Raw genomic sequence first — 15,077 nt, 5'->3', positions numbered from 1 at the left:
AATATCAGTGCATTCTGAGGAAGTCAGAAGTTCTACCATTAGTCCTCGTGTACACTGTACACATGTTGAACATGCACGGTTAAAAAAAAGAAAGAAAGGAGGAATTCATTATTGCAAAACCAGTTAAATAACATTTTACATGTATCACAAGATGTTCAGTTAATCTTGGATGTTTCTGATTAAGTGCATCCCTTCAAATGAGGGGTGGAAGCATGGATATGAATATTTTATGAGGCTCTGAACAATGGCCTTTTGAATAGAGATGGAAGATAATCACAGATGCACTTTATTGCAGCTGCTGTAACATCAACCCACTAACTTTAAACTCTGTCTCTCCTATCTGTTTCATGCAAAAACTAGACAAACACACATGCATACACAAGGCTGTATTTTCTTTTCTTTTCTTTAACCAGTGGGTCCTGTTCAAATTTTAGTGAATGTGATTCCCGTATGTTTTCTGGATTTCCAGCAATTCCCCAGACAAATATTCATCATAATTTCCCTCACTGCAAAATTCCTCCAAAATGTGTTGTCTGGCTCACTAATGCAGGCTGCTCCATGCAATGACCAAGATGAGCAAGGAAAGCCAAGGCACATGAAGAACCTATTAGGGGGCCTAGCAGCCAGCATCAACCCTGGGAGGCCAGCCAACTCAGTGTGTGAACAATGGGAACGCAGCTCAACAAAAACATCCTGCAGAAGTGAGAGACTGAGAGGGAGGGAGGCAGGGACTTAGGGAGAAATCTGCAAGCGAGCAGCAGGCAAGATAACACATTCTGCCTGCCATGGGATCAAAACAGAGCAGGGCTGGTGTCTAGAGGAACTAAAATACATCAGATCAGTGCTGAAACTTTGAGCTGAGGTCATTTATGGTTCATCTGCGGTGCACACACTGATTTTAACAGTTGCTTCAACAATAGTTTACATGTCAGTAAAAACCTCATAGTTCTATTTCTTTATACCCCTTTTCTCTGAACTTCATCTCTCAGACCACAACCGTTATTTCGATCACATGGGAAATCCTTTTTACTCAAACGTTCACAGTTGAAGCTGGTCAACACCCAGAAAAATGTTGCAATGTGAACAGATCTGACATGTTGAAAAAAATTTACTGCTGCCTCTATTTTCCCACCAACCTCTATACAGCCACAGAATATCAGGTTTGAGTATTTCTAAGAAAGACAGTTAATATGACTCTCTCAAAGTTTTTATTTGAAATGAAAAGGACAAAAAAACCCACAATTTTTGCTTTTCTAACCAATGCCAACATGAAACTTGGTCTAAATTCCCCAGCACAAACAACAATTAACAATGAAGTCCTGCCAGAATGCACACACTAACACTTTCATATCCACTTGGGCTGTAAAAGAATCAACATATCAGAATAGCACAATTCTCCCTTTTCCACTTATGACTGATCAATTTTCAAGCCCATTTCACTGAACATTAAATTCAATTAAATTCTTCTTTTTTGTGTGTATATATATATATATATATATACATATATATATATATATATATAGAGAGAGAGAGAGAGAGAGAGAGAGAGCACAACCACATTTGCCTCGAGGTACTTTATATTGTAAGGTAAAGACCCTACAATAATACAGAGCAAACTCCAACAATCAGACAACCCCATGGTAGGAAATCACTTGGCAACAGAGGGAAGGAAAAACTCCCTTTTAACAGGAAGAAACCTCCAGCAGGGCCAGGCTCAAGGAGGAGCAGCCGTCTACCGCGACTGTTTGGAGGTGAGGAGAGGGAGACAGGACAAACAGACACTGCAGAAGAGAGCCAGAGTTTAATAATAACTAATGATGATAGGCTTCAAATTGCATGTGTTACAAGAAAATCACAAAATAAATGCAAAATCCTGATGATTTTAAAGCAAGTCAGACTTCTTAGAAGTCTAACTCCACAGTTAGTTGTGCTTTGAAGAAAGGGTTATTAAGATAATTTGATAGAGTGTAAATAGAGAGGGAGAGACAGTTAAGAAAGGTAAAAATCTGGTTGTGAGTAGAGAGCAAAAGTGTAGTGCAAAACATGGGTCTTAATCATTAGAAAGAGAGCATAAGAGAAGAGTGTTGGAAAGCTTTTTTTGTGTGGGGGTAACATAAAACCATCTCTCCCACAACACACACAGGGGAGGGGACCCTTCTTTAAACTGAGCCTACCCACAATGCACTGGGCTCCTTTATCCCGGCAGTGAAAGGATGAGGCCAGATGAATGACAAAAAGAAAGAATGGGGATCTGGGTTGGGCCCTGCTTGGAAGACAGGGAGGGAAAAGAGGGAGACAGAGAGAGAGAGAGACAGAGAGAGAGAGAGAGAGAGAGCGAGCACAGGGTGGGGGTGCATGTTTCTCAAACCAACCTTTTCAATGAAAAATGCAAGAGGAGCGGAGGAGTGGGGGGTGTTGAGCCAGTGAAATTGTAGCTTTTGCTTGGGACATAAGGAAGAAATGTATGCATACACAGAGGATTTGAGTTTAATGATTTCTTTACTCGCTTGTACACAAACGTACAAAAATAATACAGCACTCATCTCCACATGACATGATGTCATCATCACAGTGTTACAAATGTTCAAAAATAAAAGAATACAAAAAAAAAAAAAAATCCAAAATCAGACATGATGATGGAACATCTGCATCACACATGAACAAAATCAACCGTTTCCTCCTGCTTGAAATGAAGCAAGACCAGAAACACAAGTTGGCCCGAAGAAGTCAGCACTTTCTCATTCTTTTTTCTTTCTTTGTTTTTTCTTTTTTTTGTTCTTTTTTGTTTTTTTATAGAAAAAAAAATCATCTCAATGTGTACACCTATCCGGCAGCTGGCTCCTTACGTCATAAATGTTATGACCATAGCAAGCCAAATAACTGCACAACCGTGCAATTCTTTATTATGTTACAATGATCTTACCATCAAATGTATTATTCCCCTTTCAAACAAAATCAGGAAGACAGCACTTCAGAAAAGAAAGTGCCCCAAGATATCCTCATCTTCAGCATCGATATATATATCCATATGTATATATACATACACCCAATCACAGAGATACACACGTCTTTGTTGAAAAACATCATGTTTTTTCCACAAAGTAATACACACATTAGGACATTATCACCTGGAGCATATATTTATACAATAGTATTTTGTTGTGTCTGCTTTTTTTTCTATTCAGAAAAAATTTAAATGTTGACACATAAAAGCCAACTTTTCAACAACAGTCATCAGTGCAATATTCAAACAAAAGAAAAATCAAGTTTAAGACAAGCGATGCATATTTCATTTGTTGCCTGATACAAATCTATACCTTGATGTAGGGGAACTATTGTGTCGGTAAATTATCAGTTGTTCCGGGATGAAAATGGGAAGTTCTCAGTCAGGATGACTGTTTGACACAGTGACACATGCCTCATGAGAAGTACACAGTAACATAGATGCACACAGCGCACGCACGCGCGCACACACACACACACACACACACACACATATCTATACGAAGAAAAAAAAACACACACCTTCTCAACAGCTTCTCATGAGGTGAACTAGTGCTGCTGTGAAAATTCTGTTGGCCATTTGAGCAGTAGGCTTTCAAAAAAAAAATAACATCAACATTAACAAGAAAAGAAACATACAAGCAGCATTGTTACAAATGTTAGGGTGCCATGACTTACAAAATGCAGCAGGCAAATTTATGAAACCAAATTTTCCTTTACTGTGACATCCTGCAATAGTCATGTGTTGTTGATTTCTTTTTTTTAAGTCTTCATCGTCCAACAGTATTAGGGTCCTGCTCAGTAGTAGTAACTATTCCAAAGCCTTGGCTCCTGCAGTTACCCCATACGAACACTGGGGGCGCTCAAGACTCCGATTTTGTGCAATAAAACTCCCTGCATTTATAAGTCATGCGATACAATTCCATTTTTTGTATGACTAAAAATTAAAACAAAACAAAAAAAAGAAAAAACAACCATACAGGCTGATCAGGACACAGAGAGAGAGCAACGTGGAGTTTTATAGGGGAGACATGCAACAATGGCTCTGTGTGTGTGTGTGTGTGTGTGTGTGTGTGTGTGTGTGTGTGTGTGTGTGTGTGTGTGTGTGTGTGTGTGTGTGTGTGTGTGTGTGTGTGTGTGTGTGTGTAAAGAAAAACAGAACCAGACTCCCTTGCAGAAAGGCAAAATGATGCTTTGCTTGTCAGCACTGGTTTGGTTGTAGTGTAAAAACTGTCCCGAAGGAGGATGCAGAAATTGGTTCATTGCATCTTCTGTACTGAAGTCCATCTGCCTGTGAGGTCACTTAGCAGAGACACAGCCTGTGTCTGTCATGTGGATGATCACAGACTCCCAAATAACAAGGCGGGCGGTGAGAAAGCAGAACAACTTGAGAATACTTTACAGACGAGGTAGCTGGGAAAAGGTAACCAAACAGAGTCACTTTAATGGGAACGAGGAGAAAGCCCTCTCCGGGGTCAACAAACAGTGGGGGTATTTAGAACGGTGGCGAGTGGGGTGGGGTGAGAGGGTGGCAGGTCTACCTCCACACGGGACAGATTACACTAAAGAGTCTGAAGCAGCTTGAGTCACCCATTATATTCTCAGACAACACAGATCGTTTAAAGAAGAACCACAACATATTCAAAAATGCATCTTCTCAATGTACCTTCATAAATAAAAAAAAGCCCAGCCTGCTTTCACAGTGATGACTAGGATGTTAATAAAATACTGAAAGGAGATTATAAAGTGAATTCCAAATGCGTTTTTTTTTTTATACAAAGCGAAAGCAGCGGTTTTTAGTAACACAATGACCACTGGCAAAGTGGTCGCACTGGCCTGAAAAAGTTGGACGCCAGTATGGCAAGATCTGCTTGCAGAGCGCTCTCAGCTCTCTTTTCCTTTTAAAACAGAAACAAAGTAAAGCTATTGTGTACAGTACTTCACAACAATTATGAAGTCAGTTGTTGTTACATAATGATTACACATCTGAAAATGTGTTGGATAGCCATAATGCCGCTCTTTGAGTTAAAAGATGAATCAGTAAATTTATTAAAGAAAATAAACCTCTGGTAGCCAACAGAGGGCAACCCTTCTCTTGCTCATGTGTCTTCCCTTTTAGATATTCCAGCATGCAGCCATAAAGCATCAAGTGCCTGTTTCATATAAAATAACTTAAAAAGGGTTTTACAGAACAATGTGGAGCAACAGGTCAAATCTGCGCTCCCACAAAGAAACTATTCAAGGGATAGAAAAAAACTGGGCCATCTGCTCTCTGGAGTCCAAACACACACATGCGATACACAGAGACTTGATTTCTTTTATAGTGGACGACACGATCTAATATGAACATTCAAAAGGAAAGCTTTAGTACCAATAAACTCACCGAAATGGGTTTCTTTTGTTAAAGATTCGTGTTGAGACGCTGTGTATGAACCACGCGGTGCTTCGCTCAGGAGTGCAGAGAGGACCCCGTTTGGTTTACAGTGAGGAAAGATAATTGTGCAGGCCTATTTTATTTCCTTTTTATATGATTTGGCACAACTATGTAAATAATGGCAGTTTTTTTTTTGTTTTGTTTTTTTTTTTGCTTTTACAAGAGCCTGGCTTTCCCGTGTGTTATGTTGCAGTTTTATATTTAAATTGTTGTTGATTTGTTTTTTATTTTCTACTTTTTTTTTCTTTTTCTTTTTTTTACCTGACAGCAGAGACTGATCACCGGGCGCCAGAGGAATACTTGGCCTTGGTGATGAGGTATAGCACAATGTCTTGGTGGCCCCCGAAAGCGGCGATGTGTAAAGCGCTCCACCCTTCCCGGTTGGCCAACCTGATGTCTGCACCAAACTTCACCAGCAGTTTTACCAGTTCCAGGTTTCCGTCAATTACTGACTGATGGAGGGCCGTCTGTCCTTCTGGCCCGAAGGAGTTGACGTTGAATTCGCAGTTTGTCATGTTCTGCAGCAAAGAGTGCAGCTCCTTGGTGTTGCCCTTCTTCACCGCCTCCTGGAAAACCCTTTGCGGCGCGGAGCAAGTTGACACATCCGCCTGGCTCATGGTTGCAGCTTGTTGGAGGGTGGGGAATGAGTAATCCTGCCTGGGCTCTAAAGCTGATAATGATCGTCTTCTCCCTGTTGAGCGTCTCTGGTCTGGTAGCAATGCCACAGTTACACTGGATTATAACCAGTTGTTAAGGCACTTTAAAGTAGCCTACTAAAAAGGTAAAGGTCACTTTATATATATGTGTATATATATATCCCAAAAAGGACAAGACAGGAAATGGCACACTTGGTGTGTAAATATTTGAGAGATCATAAATCCCCTAGAAAATAAAAGGGTGCTCTCAAGTGATCCGGGGGTCTTTAGATATAGTTCCCCGTTCTGTAGCAGCAGTAGCAGCAGCAGGTAGCCTGCACAAGGGGATGGAGAAGAGAGACACCTCCGACTTTACTGGAAGTATGGCCACTATCTCCACAGCTCCAAGCCTCCTGCTTGTTGGATCCCCGTCGGTTTTCCTTGAACGGTTCAATCTGTTCCCTGGCTATATGTCGCTGCTCATGTGGCCAGGGTGTCTGGGAAAGACAAAAAAGACAAGAGGAGCCCGCATGAATCCAGAATCCTCACCAACAGAGTGCGAGAGACCCTACATTCCGCCACATCCAAGAATGAGACCGCCGGACCTCCGTGCGCACACGTTTACGCACGGACACACTGGTTGAATTTTACCGCTAAACATGCGTGGACTGTAATCCGCTGCAGATTTGTGACTTACCTGTAACAGATGGACGGGTCCGTGGCGACGCAAACGATAGAAATCCACCGAGTGGCGCGATCTGTGTCCTCCTTGCGGTCCGCGTGAGTCTCTGCCCTGCGCTGCGCTCTGAGAGAATATTTTACGCGTCCTTTATTTGCATGACAATACCTTTACAAAGAATCAACTGTGGAGGAATGGGTGGAGATCCGGGGAGGTTATAGCCTGCCGGCTCGGTTAGAGGGCGGGATCAGGGTTCTGTGAATCTGTAGGGAGGGGGCGTGGTATTCCGAGGGGGAGCCAAATGTTGCTGCAAAGTATTAAACAAGGCGCCCGCAGCAATCCTACGGTGATCTCTATATCCGATCTCCTGCAGCCCACCCCATGAAGCGGATTGAAAGCCAGAGGCACGGTGCTGCCAGAGCTGTAAACTGCTGAGAAAGCGGGCACGCTGTAAAAGATCGTCCACTGGATTATCATCGACAGGAAATTGTAAGAAAAAGTCAGTCAGGTGTGACTGACAGCGAGTTGGACACTAAAAGGAATCTGCGAGAATGTTGCTCGTTGAAAACTGTTACTGAGAAATAAAATCAAATGAAAGCTTTAATCGAAATTTTTTTAAAGAATATGATGCCTATTATTCAAATTTACAGTTATATATTTTTATTTCCAATTTCAAAGAAGGCGAAATCTCGGAAAAGCAATAAAATTTTAATTCTATTCATGGATCGGGAGGTGTATGAACTAAATGTTTTTTCTTTTTGTTTCTTTTTTTTTTTTTTTTTTTTTTTTGGTGGGGGGGTTGGAGTTAAAATCCACGTGAAGTGAAACAATGTCATATCTGAAAACACTGGTATCGCTTTTGTGTATGTGGAGGTTGTAAGCGTCAAAATAATTATATTTATTCGGTAAGATGAGTGGGTTACAGCTATGTGTTGATTTTGGTGTCCCAACTTTCTCCGGAGTGTGGGACTCCCCGTTGACGCCTCAGCTAATTTGTGGATAAATGTGAAACTGAATAAATAACGCAATTAGATTTGTCCAAAGGGAGGACACAAAGGAGACATTTATCCACGCAGTTCAACCAGTAGCCGATCCAAGTATATCACCTCCACACCAAATGGTAGTCACAGTTAAATTCAAACCCCAAACGGGTCGTTTCTCCCCGTCATACCTCTCCGCATAAAAACACCTGAAAGGAGGAGATTGTAGGTGGCTGTTTAAATCATAAACGGCGGATATAGTCCACTTGTTTTTAAGTGACTAGACTGTGAGAGTTCAGATAACAAAAGCCCTGCGCTATTTCCTTTTTGCAAGTGAAAAGAGGTGACGCTTTGCGCAGACTGACACGCCGCTCAGCTGCCCCCACCACCGTGGGAACCGGGCGCCTGTGTGTGAGTGTGTGTGGCGCCGAGAAAAAGGTGTTGATAGATAACATACTAACTGACAGAAACACGGTTAGGCATAAATAAATAAATGCTACGGTGACATAGATGGCTAGATAAATGTGACAAATGTGAGAGAAAAAGATGTCGAAACCACACCAGGTAGACTACCTGCGGCTCAGCCTCCCTCTGACCGTTTGCTCGGTCTGGTGACCCCATACTCCGTGTCATCTGTGTAACACTTTATAAGCCGCTTTCCGCCCTGATGGTTTGGCGGCTTTCACACTCTCAGATTTTCCCACACTCAGAACTGTACGTTTGGCGCACGTCTGTGGCTGTATCTGCATGCATGAGTGTGCTAATGTAGGTCGGGAACGTCAGTTCGTGGGAGTCACAGAAACGGAGGTCCCACGAATGAAGCCCCAGACTTGATCAGTTTCATCTAAAAAAAAAAATAAAACGATTAAAAGAAAAGACTACGTGGATTCTTTGGAAAGCCAGGGTGATAATTAGGTGCGTGCAGACATTTACCCATTATCATGGTCATGCGTTTATAAGCTGGCTGGAGGGTGTCCTTTAAAGTCATGAACGGGGCACCTGAAGGTCAGCAGTTCATAGTTCATTTAGTAGCCACAGATAACCACAACGTAGTGCTTTCAGTTAGCCTATATGAGCACACACACACACCACACCGGTTGCATTAGTGCAAAACAAGGAAAAAATCTTGTAGTGAAAAGGTTGCATGTTAATTAGTCGTTTTTGTATATAAAGGTAAAGCATATTCGTGGCAGCAACTCAGAAACGAGTTCTAGGATATTGAATACTCTTCTATGTTTATGGATATTTAAATAGATGACCTTCAGACCTGCTCAAGTGACAGCAAAGGATAGATCATAGGCCAAACAGTTACCATGGGTTTTTAAGACCAGCCTTATTTGACTGGATGCCTTTGCTGACATATAATTTCCCCATTGTGGGATCAATAAAGTATCACCATCATCATCATATGCAGGTGACTTTTTATTTCGTTGGTTCCTCTGCTACAAGTGGTCCACAGCTGCAAATGCTCCAAAACAAAAACAACAGCTCTGAGTCATACAAATGTCAAATGTGGTGGATCCCCAAGTCAAGTCGATGATGTAGGCTGCAGCAAAAGACGTGCGTTCTTCTCTGTGGCCTTGGTATGCGACAGGATGCGTCATTATGGGTATATATGGCCGTCTGTAGATCAAAACGATCCCATGGAATTGCCGGGAAATTTAGATTGTGGGTCATTTTAAAATGATCATTTGAGGAAAAATGAAAGGATTCGATTATATTTTTTTTTAATATTTGTGTTTTTGCTGATCGTTTCCAAATTCATTCTGTAGCAATGACAGCAACCTTAAACCAAACCACAAAAGAGCTGCGGCAATTAACCAAAATGTTTGGATAAACTTATCTACCGTTTGCAGTTATACCTTGGAGAACTAACTCCTTTAAAGGGAGGTGTGGTCATACTGAAAATAAATATAGTATTCTGTATAACATGTGAATTGTGATGATTTTTTTAATTCCTCATTTTACATCCAGCGCACCCAAATCTTTGCACATTATTGTACATGCGTGCACTTTTTTTTTTTCTTTTCTTTTGTCTTAGGTTACTGAGGGGTGCAAAACAGTTTCTGGAAAATCAGGAACATCTGTCCGCTATCAGAGCTTTTGCTGCAATGCGTTTGGACACTTGGAAAACATTTGCAGAGACTACAGGAGCCAAAAGTTTTCCGTTGGATGAGTTTCTCGCCAAATACCCTCCCCAACTCATGTACTTCTCTCTTGACTCTTTCGTGGTAATGTGTGCCTGGGAAGCTGCCAGAGTAAGTAGAGATAAAATACTTATGGAATTTTTTTCTAGTTCCTTGTCTTCAATTATTATGACATTAGACAAAAAATAAAATAAAATAAAATATCTATGTTGCATTCATGCATCCAATCCATGGCCAAAAGCTTTTAGCCAACCTTTTGGGATAGTTTGCTTTTGTGCAGTTATCACGAGCGGTCTGCTGGGCTTTCCTAGATCTCCTAAATGGAAAACGGTTGCTTTGAGATAATGCAAGTCTGTTCTGGTTTTGTTTGTGCAGCCATGTCTCTACTCTGCTGCCATGCGTTGATAAACAAGATGTACCCCCCCCCCCCCCCCCCCCCCCCTCTTCCATACAGAGGTGCAAGTGCTGCTCCGCAAAAGGAACAACGGAGAGCTCCTGGCTGCTCGGTGCGCCGGACCGAGTTTTGGCGCCGATGCCGGGGTAGCAGGGGCCAGACAAGTCGGGAGGAGCTTCTCCTCCTGTCCCTTCTCGGAATGCATGTTGCAGGAGAGCTCAAAAAAAGGGGGGAAGACACACAGCAGAAAAGAAAATAAATCTAAATGTTAAGATTTTTTTTAAACATAATCTTTTTATATAAATACATATTCTGCTTTTACATCCATACCTGAAAGTTTGTGTGCCTGAATTTATGAGAGAGAGAGAGAGAGAGAGAGAGAGAGAGAGAGAGAGAGAGAGAGATGACGTTTTACCGAGAGGGGAGGGCCTTCTGAATCCAATTCATTCCCGGCACCACGTGTCCTCAGAGCGTGGGAAAGAGGCGAGCTTTTCTTCCCAGCAAAGAAAGAGCAAGGATCAAATAACACGGTGCTGCAGCAGAAACCTCGCGCTCTGCAGAGGCCGGGGCTGCGACCACCCGGACAAGGACGGGACAGCACACACCGGGGTTTATTTGGAAGTTAGTGTGTCTGCTCCGTTCATACCAATAAAATATACCTCAGGGAGGCTTAATGTTATTGCAGCTAATACACCGGCTGCTTGGCGACAAGCCAAGAAATGTTTGGACGACAGTACGCATGCATGAGAAGAAAAGGCCATATTAATGCCGTATTAAACTATATCATTGCCAGCAAAGCAGCCTTGTCCAGCACCTGATTGTGGATCTTCTCAACTGGTTACATCCCACATAGGTGGATTAATCCAGCTTCTCCTGCAGAAGGTCTCAGATCTTAATGCGACATCAGCCATGCAATCACGAGCCCTTTCTCAAACCTTTAAAGTGTATTTTTAGATTGTTTATTAGAGTTGGTTTCCATATCCAAAAATGCATAAAAGACAGAGTTAAGCCTTTCTTTAGTATTGTCATGTCCTTGGCTACTTTGTCTTTAAATTTTCAGGATGATTTAGGCTGTACAAGTCTAGACCTGCCCACATATCAGATTCAAAGGCAAACAAAAAAAATAAAACAACCAAGATAACCCTCATGAGAAAACTGTACAATCTATAGTTGGTGAAAAAGTAATAAAATATCTCTAGGTTCAAACTGAACTATAAAATCCCAGGATGCTCTTTGGCAATATGTAAATGTGTTTTTATATTCAGTTTAGTTTCAGGTTTCCACAGTGGGTTTGCTCCTGTCAGTTTTTAATGTTTCAAAATGCTTATTTTTTACTTTCATTTTAATCAGTTTCAGTTTTGACATTACTGTATGAGCATTTTTGTGTTACGTAGTTCAGAACAGTATTTGACCTAATTAACTAAACATATTTCCAGCACTTTTAAAAAAATTTTTAGTGAGTTTTATTAGTACAAATATTTTAATTATCTTCCTTTCCCCAAAATTATTTTTAAATCTTTATTTTAGTCAACTAAACTATTTATTTTTTACAGTTTTTAGCTTAGTTTTAATTAACTACATTAAGTTTAACCCATAAGAGCACAGGGACTGGATTTTCAGATGTGGAGTACCAGCATCTCACCGAGCACTCACGACAGTGAATGGTTAACTTCTCGTTCATTGCCACAGATACCCGAAGTTGTAACATTCTTCAGAAGATGACTGCATTTGGGGTGGTGTAGGATTACTTGCTGGAACAAAAGCCCTAAGCCTACATTTATGCAAAGACCTTTAAAGTCATGTAGCAGCAATATTGGCCTGTTATTCACAGGCTAAAAGAGTAAAGCTAAAAGTGTCAATTTCCTTTAAATCATGTGAACATTTTTAACACAAGCAAATTAGGGGAACTGAGCGATCAATGATGTGGGACATCTGGTTGAGCCTTTCTTCCTAAAAGCTTCACTGGCCAATTCTTTAAATACACAAGTGCAAATATCTAAACAGCCAATGGTTGGCAACTTGATAAAGTTCAAACTGAGCATCAAAATGGGGAAGACAGGTGACTTAAGTGACTTTGAAAGTGGCGTGATTGTTGATGACAGACTGGCTTGTTATCTAGTGGGATTTTTCCACACAACCATCTGGGGTTTACAGAGAATGGTCCCAAAGAGAGAAAATATCCAGTGAGCTATAGTTCTCTGCACATGTATGCCTTGATGATGTCAAAGGAGAATGGCCAAGCTGCTTTGAGCTGATAAGAAGGCAGCAGTAACTGAAATAACTTGCTACACCCATGCAGTAGAGCATCTCTGAGCGCACGTCAAACCTTGAAGCAGATGGGCCACAGCAGAAGACCACACCAGGTGTCAGCTAAGAAAAGGAAACTGAGGCTACAGTTTGCACGGACTGACCAAAATTGGACAATAGAAGATTGGAAAAATGTCGCGTGGGCTACTGAGTCTCAATTTCTGCAGGGACATTCATATGGTAGGGTCAGAATTTGGCGTAAACATGAAAGTATGGATCCATCCTGCCCGATATCAACGGTTCAGCCTGCTGATGATGGTGTAGTGTGTGGGGGATATTTTCTTGGCACACTCTGGGCTCTTTAGTACCAACTGAGCATCGTTTAAATGCCACATCCTACCTGAGCATTGTTGCTGAACAGGTCCATCCCTTTATGACAACAGCGCACGGATCTTCTGATGGCTGCTTCCAGCACAAAGCTCAAATAATCTCAAACTGTTTTCTTGAACATGACATTGAGTTCAGGGCCTCCACAGTCACCTGATCTCAATCCAATAGAGGACCTCTAGGATGTGGTGGAACAGAGGATGGATGTGTAGCTGATAAATCTGCACCATCATTGTGATGCAATCATGTCAATATGGACCAAAAATCTCTGAGGAATATTCCCAGCACCTTGTTAAATCTCTGCTATGAAGAATTAAAAAGGGGGGTCCGACCCAGTACTAGCAAGGTGTACCTAATTAATTGGCTGAGTGCATTTCCAGCATTTGTTGTAGCCCTGATTGAACTACTCAGCTCTCTGCAAACAACCAGCATGTCAAAATAACGATCCATGAATTTCAGCCAAGACAAATTTAACACTTTCTATCTGAACCCTCAGTGTAGTTACTCATGGTATGATAAACCAAGCTATAGTGTGCATGTTCTGGAGCTGGAGCATCAGGTTTCATCCCAGGATACAAATCTCCAAATATCTTCTGCAGCTGTTGTGATTCAAACGGTTCCTGAAAACACATTTACCTCAGTGATTCACAGTATGACCCATCTTTGAAAATTACTGTCAGTAAAATTAAGAGCACATCTGGCTATGGTTTAGGGATTCTTACATTTTATGACTGTAAAAAGACTACCTCAGCCTTCTGATGCAGCTTCATGCTTTTCCCCCAAAACACCAGAAAATCTTCAATTGCAGAGCTTCCATATAAAACCTATTTGGGATTTGTGAACAGAGGAGGAGGAGTATGAGAAAATGTGAAGGGATTTTGTTGGTATGTGCCGAGTTACTTGGTGAGCCCACTACTCTTCAGCCTCAGGGTAGGGAAAAAAAAACCTAAATAAAACAAAAAAAACAACCCACAAGTCTTACACCTGACAGACATGCTGAAGCTTAGTTAATCCCATCAATCAGTCCATCACCATCTGCTTTGTGAACACACTGAAAACCAAAGCATCTGCTGAAAGTAAACAAACCTCTTTATTAACACATTCATCTCAACATTAAACCTTACATAAATGCAGTCACAGAGAATAAAAATCCACCTTTCCACTGGGTCCTAAAACGGTCAAGGAACTGACCTCATCGCCACTTTACCAGGGCGTTCAAGTCAAAACAATAAAAAACACTGTTTCCACAGGATGTGACCTCAGAAAGTGCTGAATGGAACAAACTTAACACTGATGCATACATTTACAGTTTGCTTTCTTGAAGAATTAACTCGTTACAGCTCGAAGTGTCACAATGGAAACACTGAATCACCACGAATGTGACTTTTTTGGTACAATACAGTCGATAACAAAAATAATCAGGTCCAAATGTGATCAGGCCATGGCGTGCCTGATATTTCAATAAGTTTTAAACTCTTATAAACAAAGTAAATTTTAAAAGAAATTCAAAAATATTTACATCTGAAAAAAAGAATAAAGATTTCATCCCATCCTGGCTGAGAGCAGTCTGCTGATCTAGGTGTAAAGAATAAATTTAACTCATCATAAATGCCTTGTTGCTTATTGATCTTTTCATCTAAATAATTTATTTTAAGCATGTTACTGTTGAAAATTCTCTCTTGTAATTTTTTTAAAGTCAATTATGTGTGAGGACATTTCACTGTAATTAAAATGCATTGCAAAATTTTTCATGTAATCAGTAGTGCTCTAACAGTCAGTTCTGCTGTGAAGTTGTAACGAACACCGCAGCGGATTCGTCGTCCTTGTCTGTAATGTGCAAGACCTCCTGAAACATGTTGAGGACACGGCCAAAGTGAGAGCCCTCCCAGAACACCTTTCCACATCTGGTGCAGACATAGAAGAGCGCTATCCTCGGCAAGAGGGTGGGGGCCACAGTGTGGAGCTGAATAGGCGCGCCCCCAGGAAAGGTCAGGGTGTCAGGGTCCAGCCCTGAAAGGGAGGCCCAGCGACACTGAAGAGCATACCTGGGGAGTTTAGAGGTCAGAATGTCATCATGCTTCTCCTCTTGTTGGTGCATTAGGTCAGTGTTGTCCTGGTCTGGCAAAAATCCTAAAAAAAAAGAAAAAAGTATTGCTTCCTTTTCCCTTAAG

The 15,077-nt window shown here is 41.4% G+C and overlaps 2 protein-coding genes and 1 long non-coding RNA gene across 4 annotated transcripts in view; 1 reads left to right on the top strand and 2 right to left on the bottom strand.

Annotated features, from left to right (window-relative positions):
- Positions 1-5,541: 5,541 nt before the first annotated feature.
- On the bottom strand, positions 5,542-6,920 carry nrarpa (NOTCH regulated ankyrin repeat protein a). Its single transcript, XM_030742054.1, has 2 exons — positions 6,770-6,920; positions 5,542-6,569 (listed from the first exon to the last, which is right to left on the bottom strand). Exon 2 carries the CDS (start codon positions 6,052-6,054, stop codon positions 5,716-5,718), a length of 339 nt encoding a protein of 112 aa, XP_030597914.1. The 5' UTR covers positions 6,055-6,569; positions 6,770-6,920; the 3' UTR covers positions 5,542-5,715.
- Positions 6,921-7,084: 164 nt separating this feature from the next.
- LOC115788913 (uncharacterized) lies at positions 7,085-10,502 on the top strand. The gene is made up of 3 exons (XR_004020649.1): positions 7,085-7,240; positions 9,773-9,989; positions 10,333-10,502. It is a non-coding gene; the product is annotated as an uncharacterized LOC115788913 (long non-coding RNA).
- Positions 10,503-13,974: 3,472 nt separating this feature from the next.
- exd3 (exonuclease 3'-5' domain containing 3) overlaps positions 13,975-15,077 on the bottom strand; it is a 44,513-nt gene continuing 43,410 nt past the window's right edge. For both annotated transcript variants that reach the window (XM_030742047.1, XM_030742048.1), the window contains exon 21: positions 13,975-15,036. In XM_030742047.1, coding sequence (XP_030597907.1) covers positions 14,681-15,036 — 356 coding nt within the window. In that variant the 3' untranslated portion in view covers positions 13,975-14,680. The remainder of the gene's footprint in view (positions 15,037-15,077) is intronic.

This window comes from Archocentrus centrarchus, chromosome 12 (genome assembly GCF_007364275.1).
Source record: "Archocentrus centrarchus isolate MPI-CPG fArcCen1 chromosome 12, fArcCen1, whole genome shotgun sequence".
NCBI classification, from domain to species: Eukaryota; Metazoa; Chordata; class Actinopteri; order Cichliformes; family Cichlidae; genus Archocentrus; species Archocentrus centrarchus.
The sequence above is the reverse complement of the archived record's forward strand: the minus strand, read 5'-3'. Positions and strand labels throughout refer to the sequence as shown.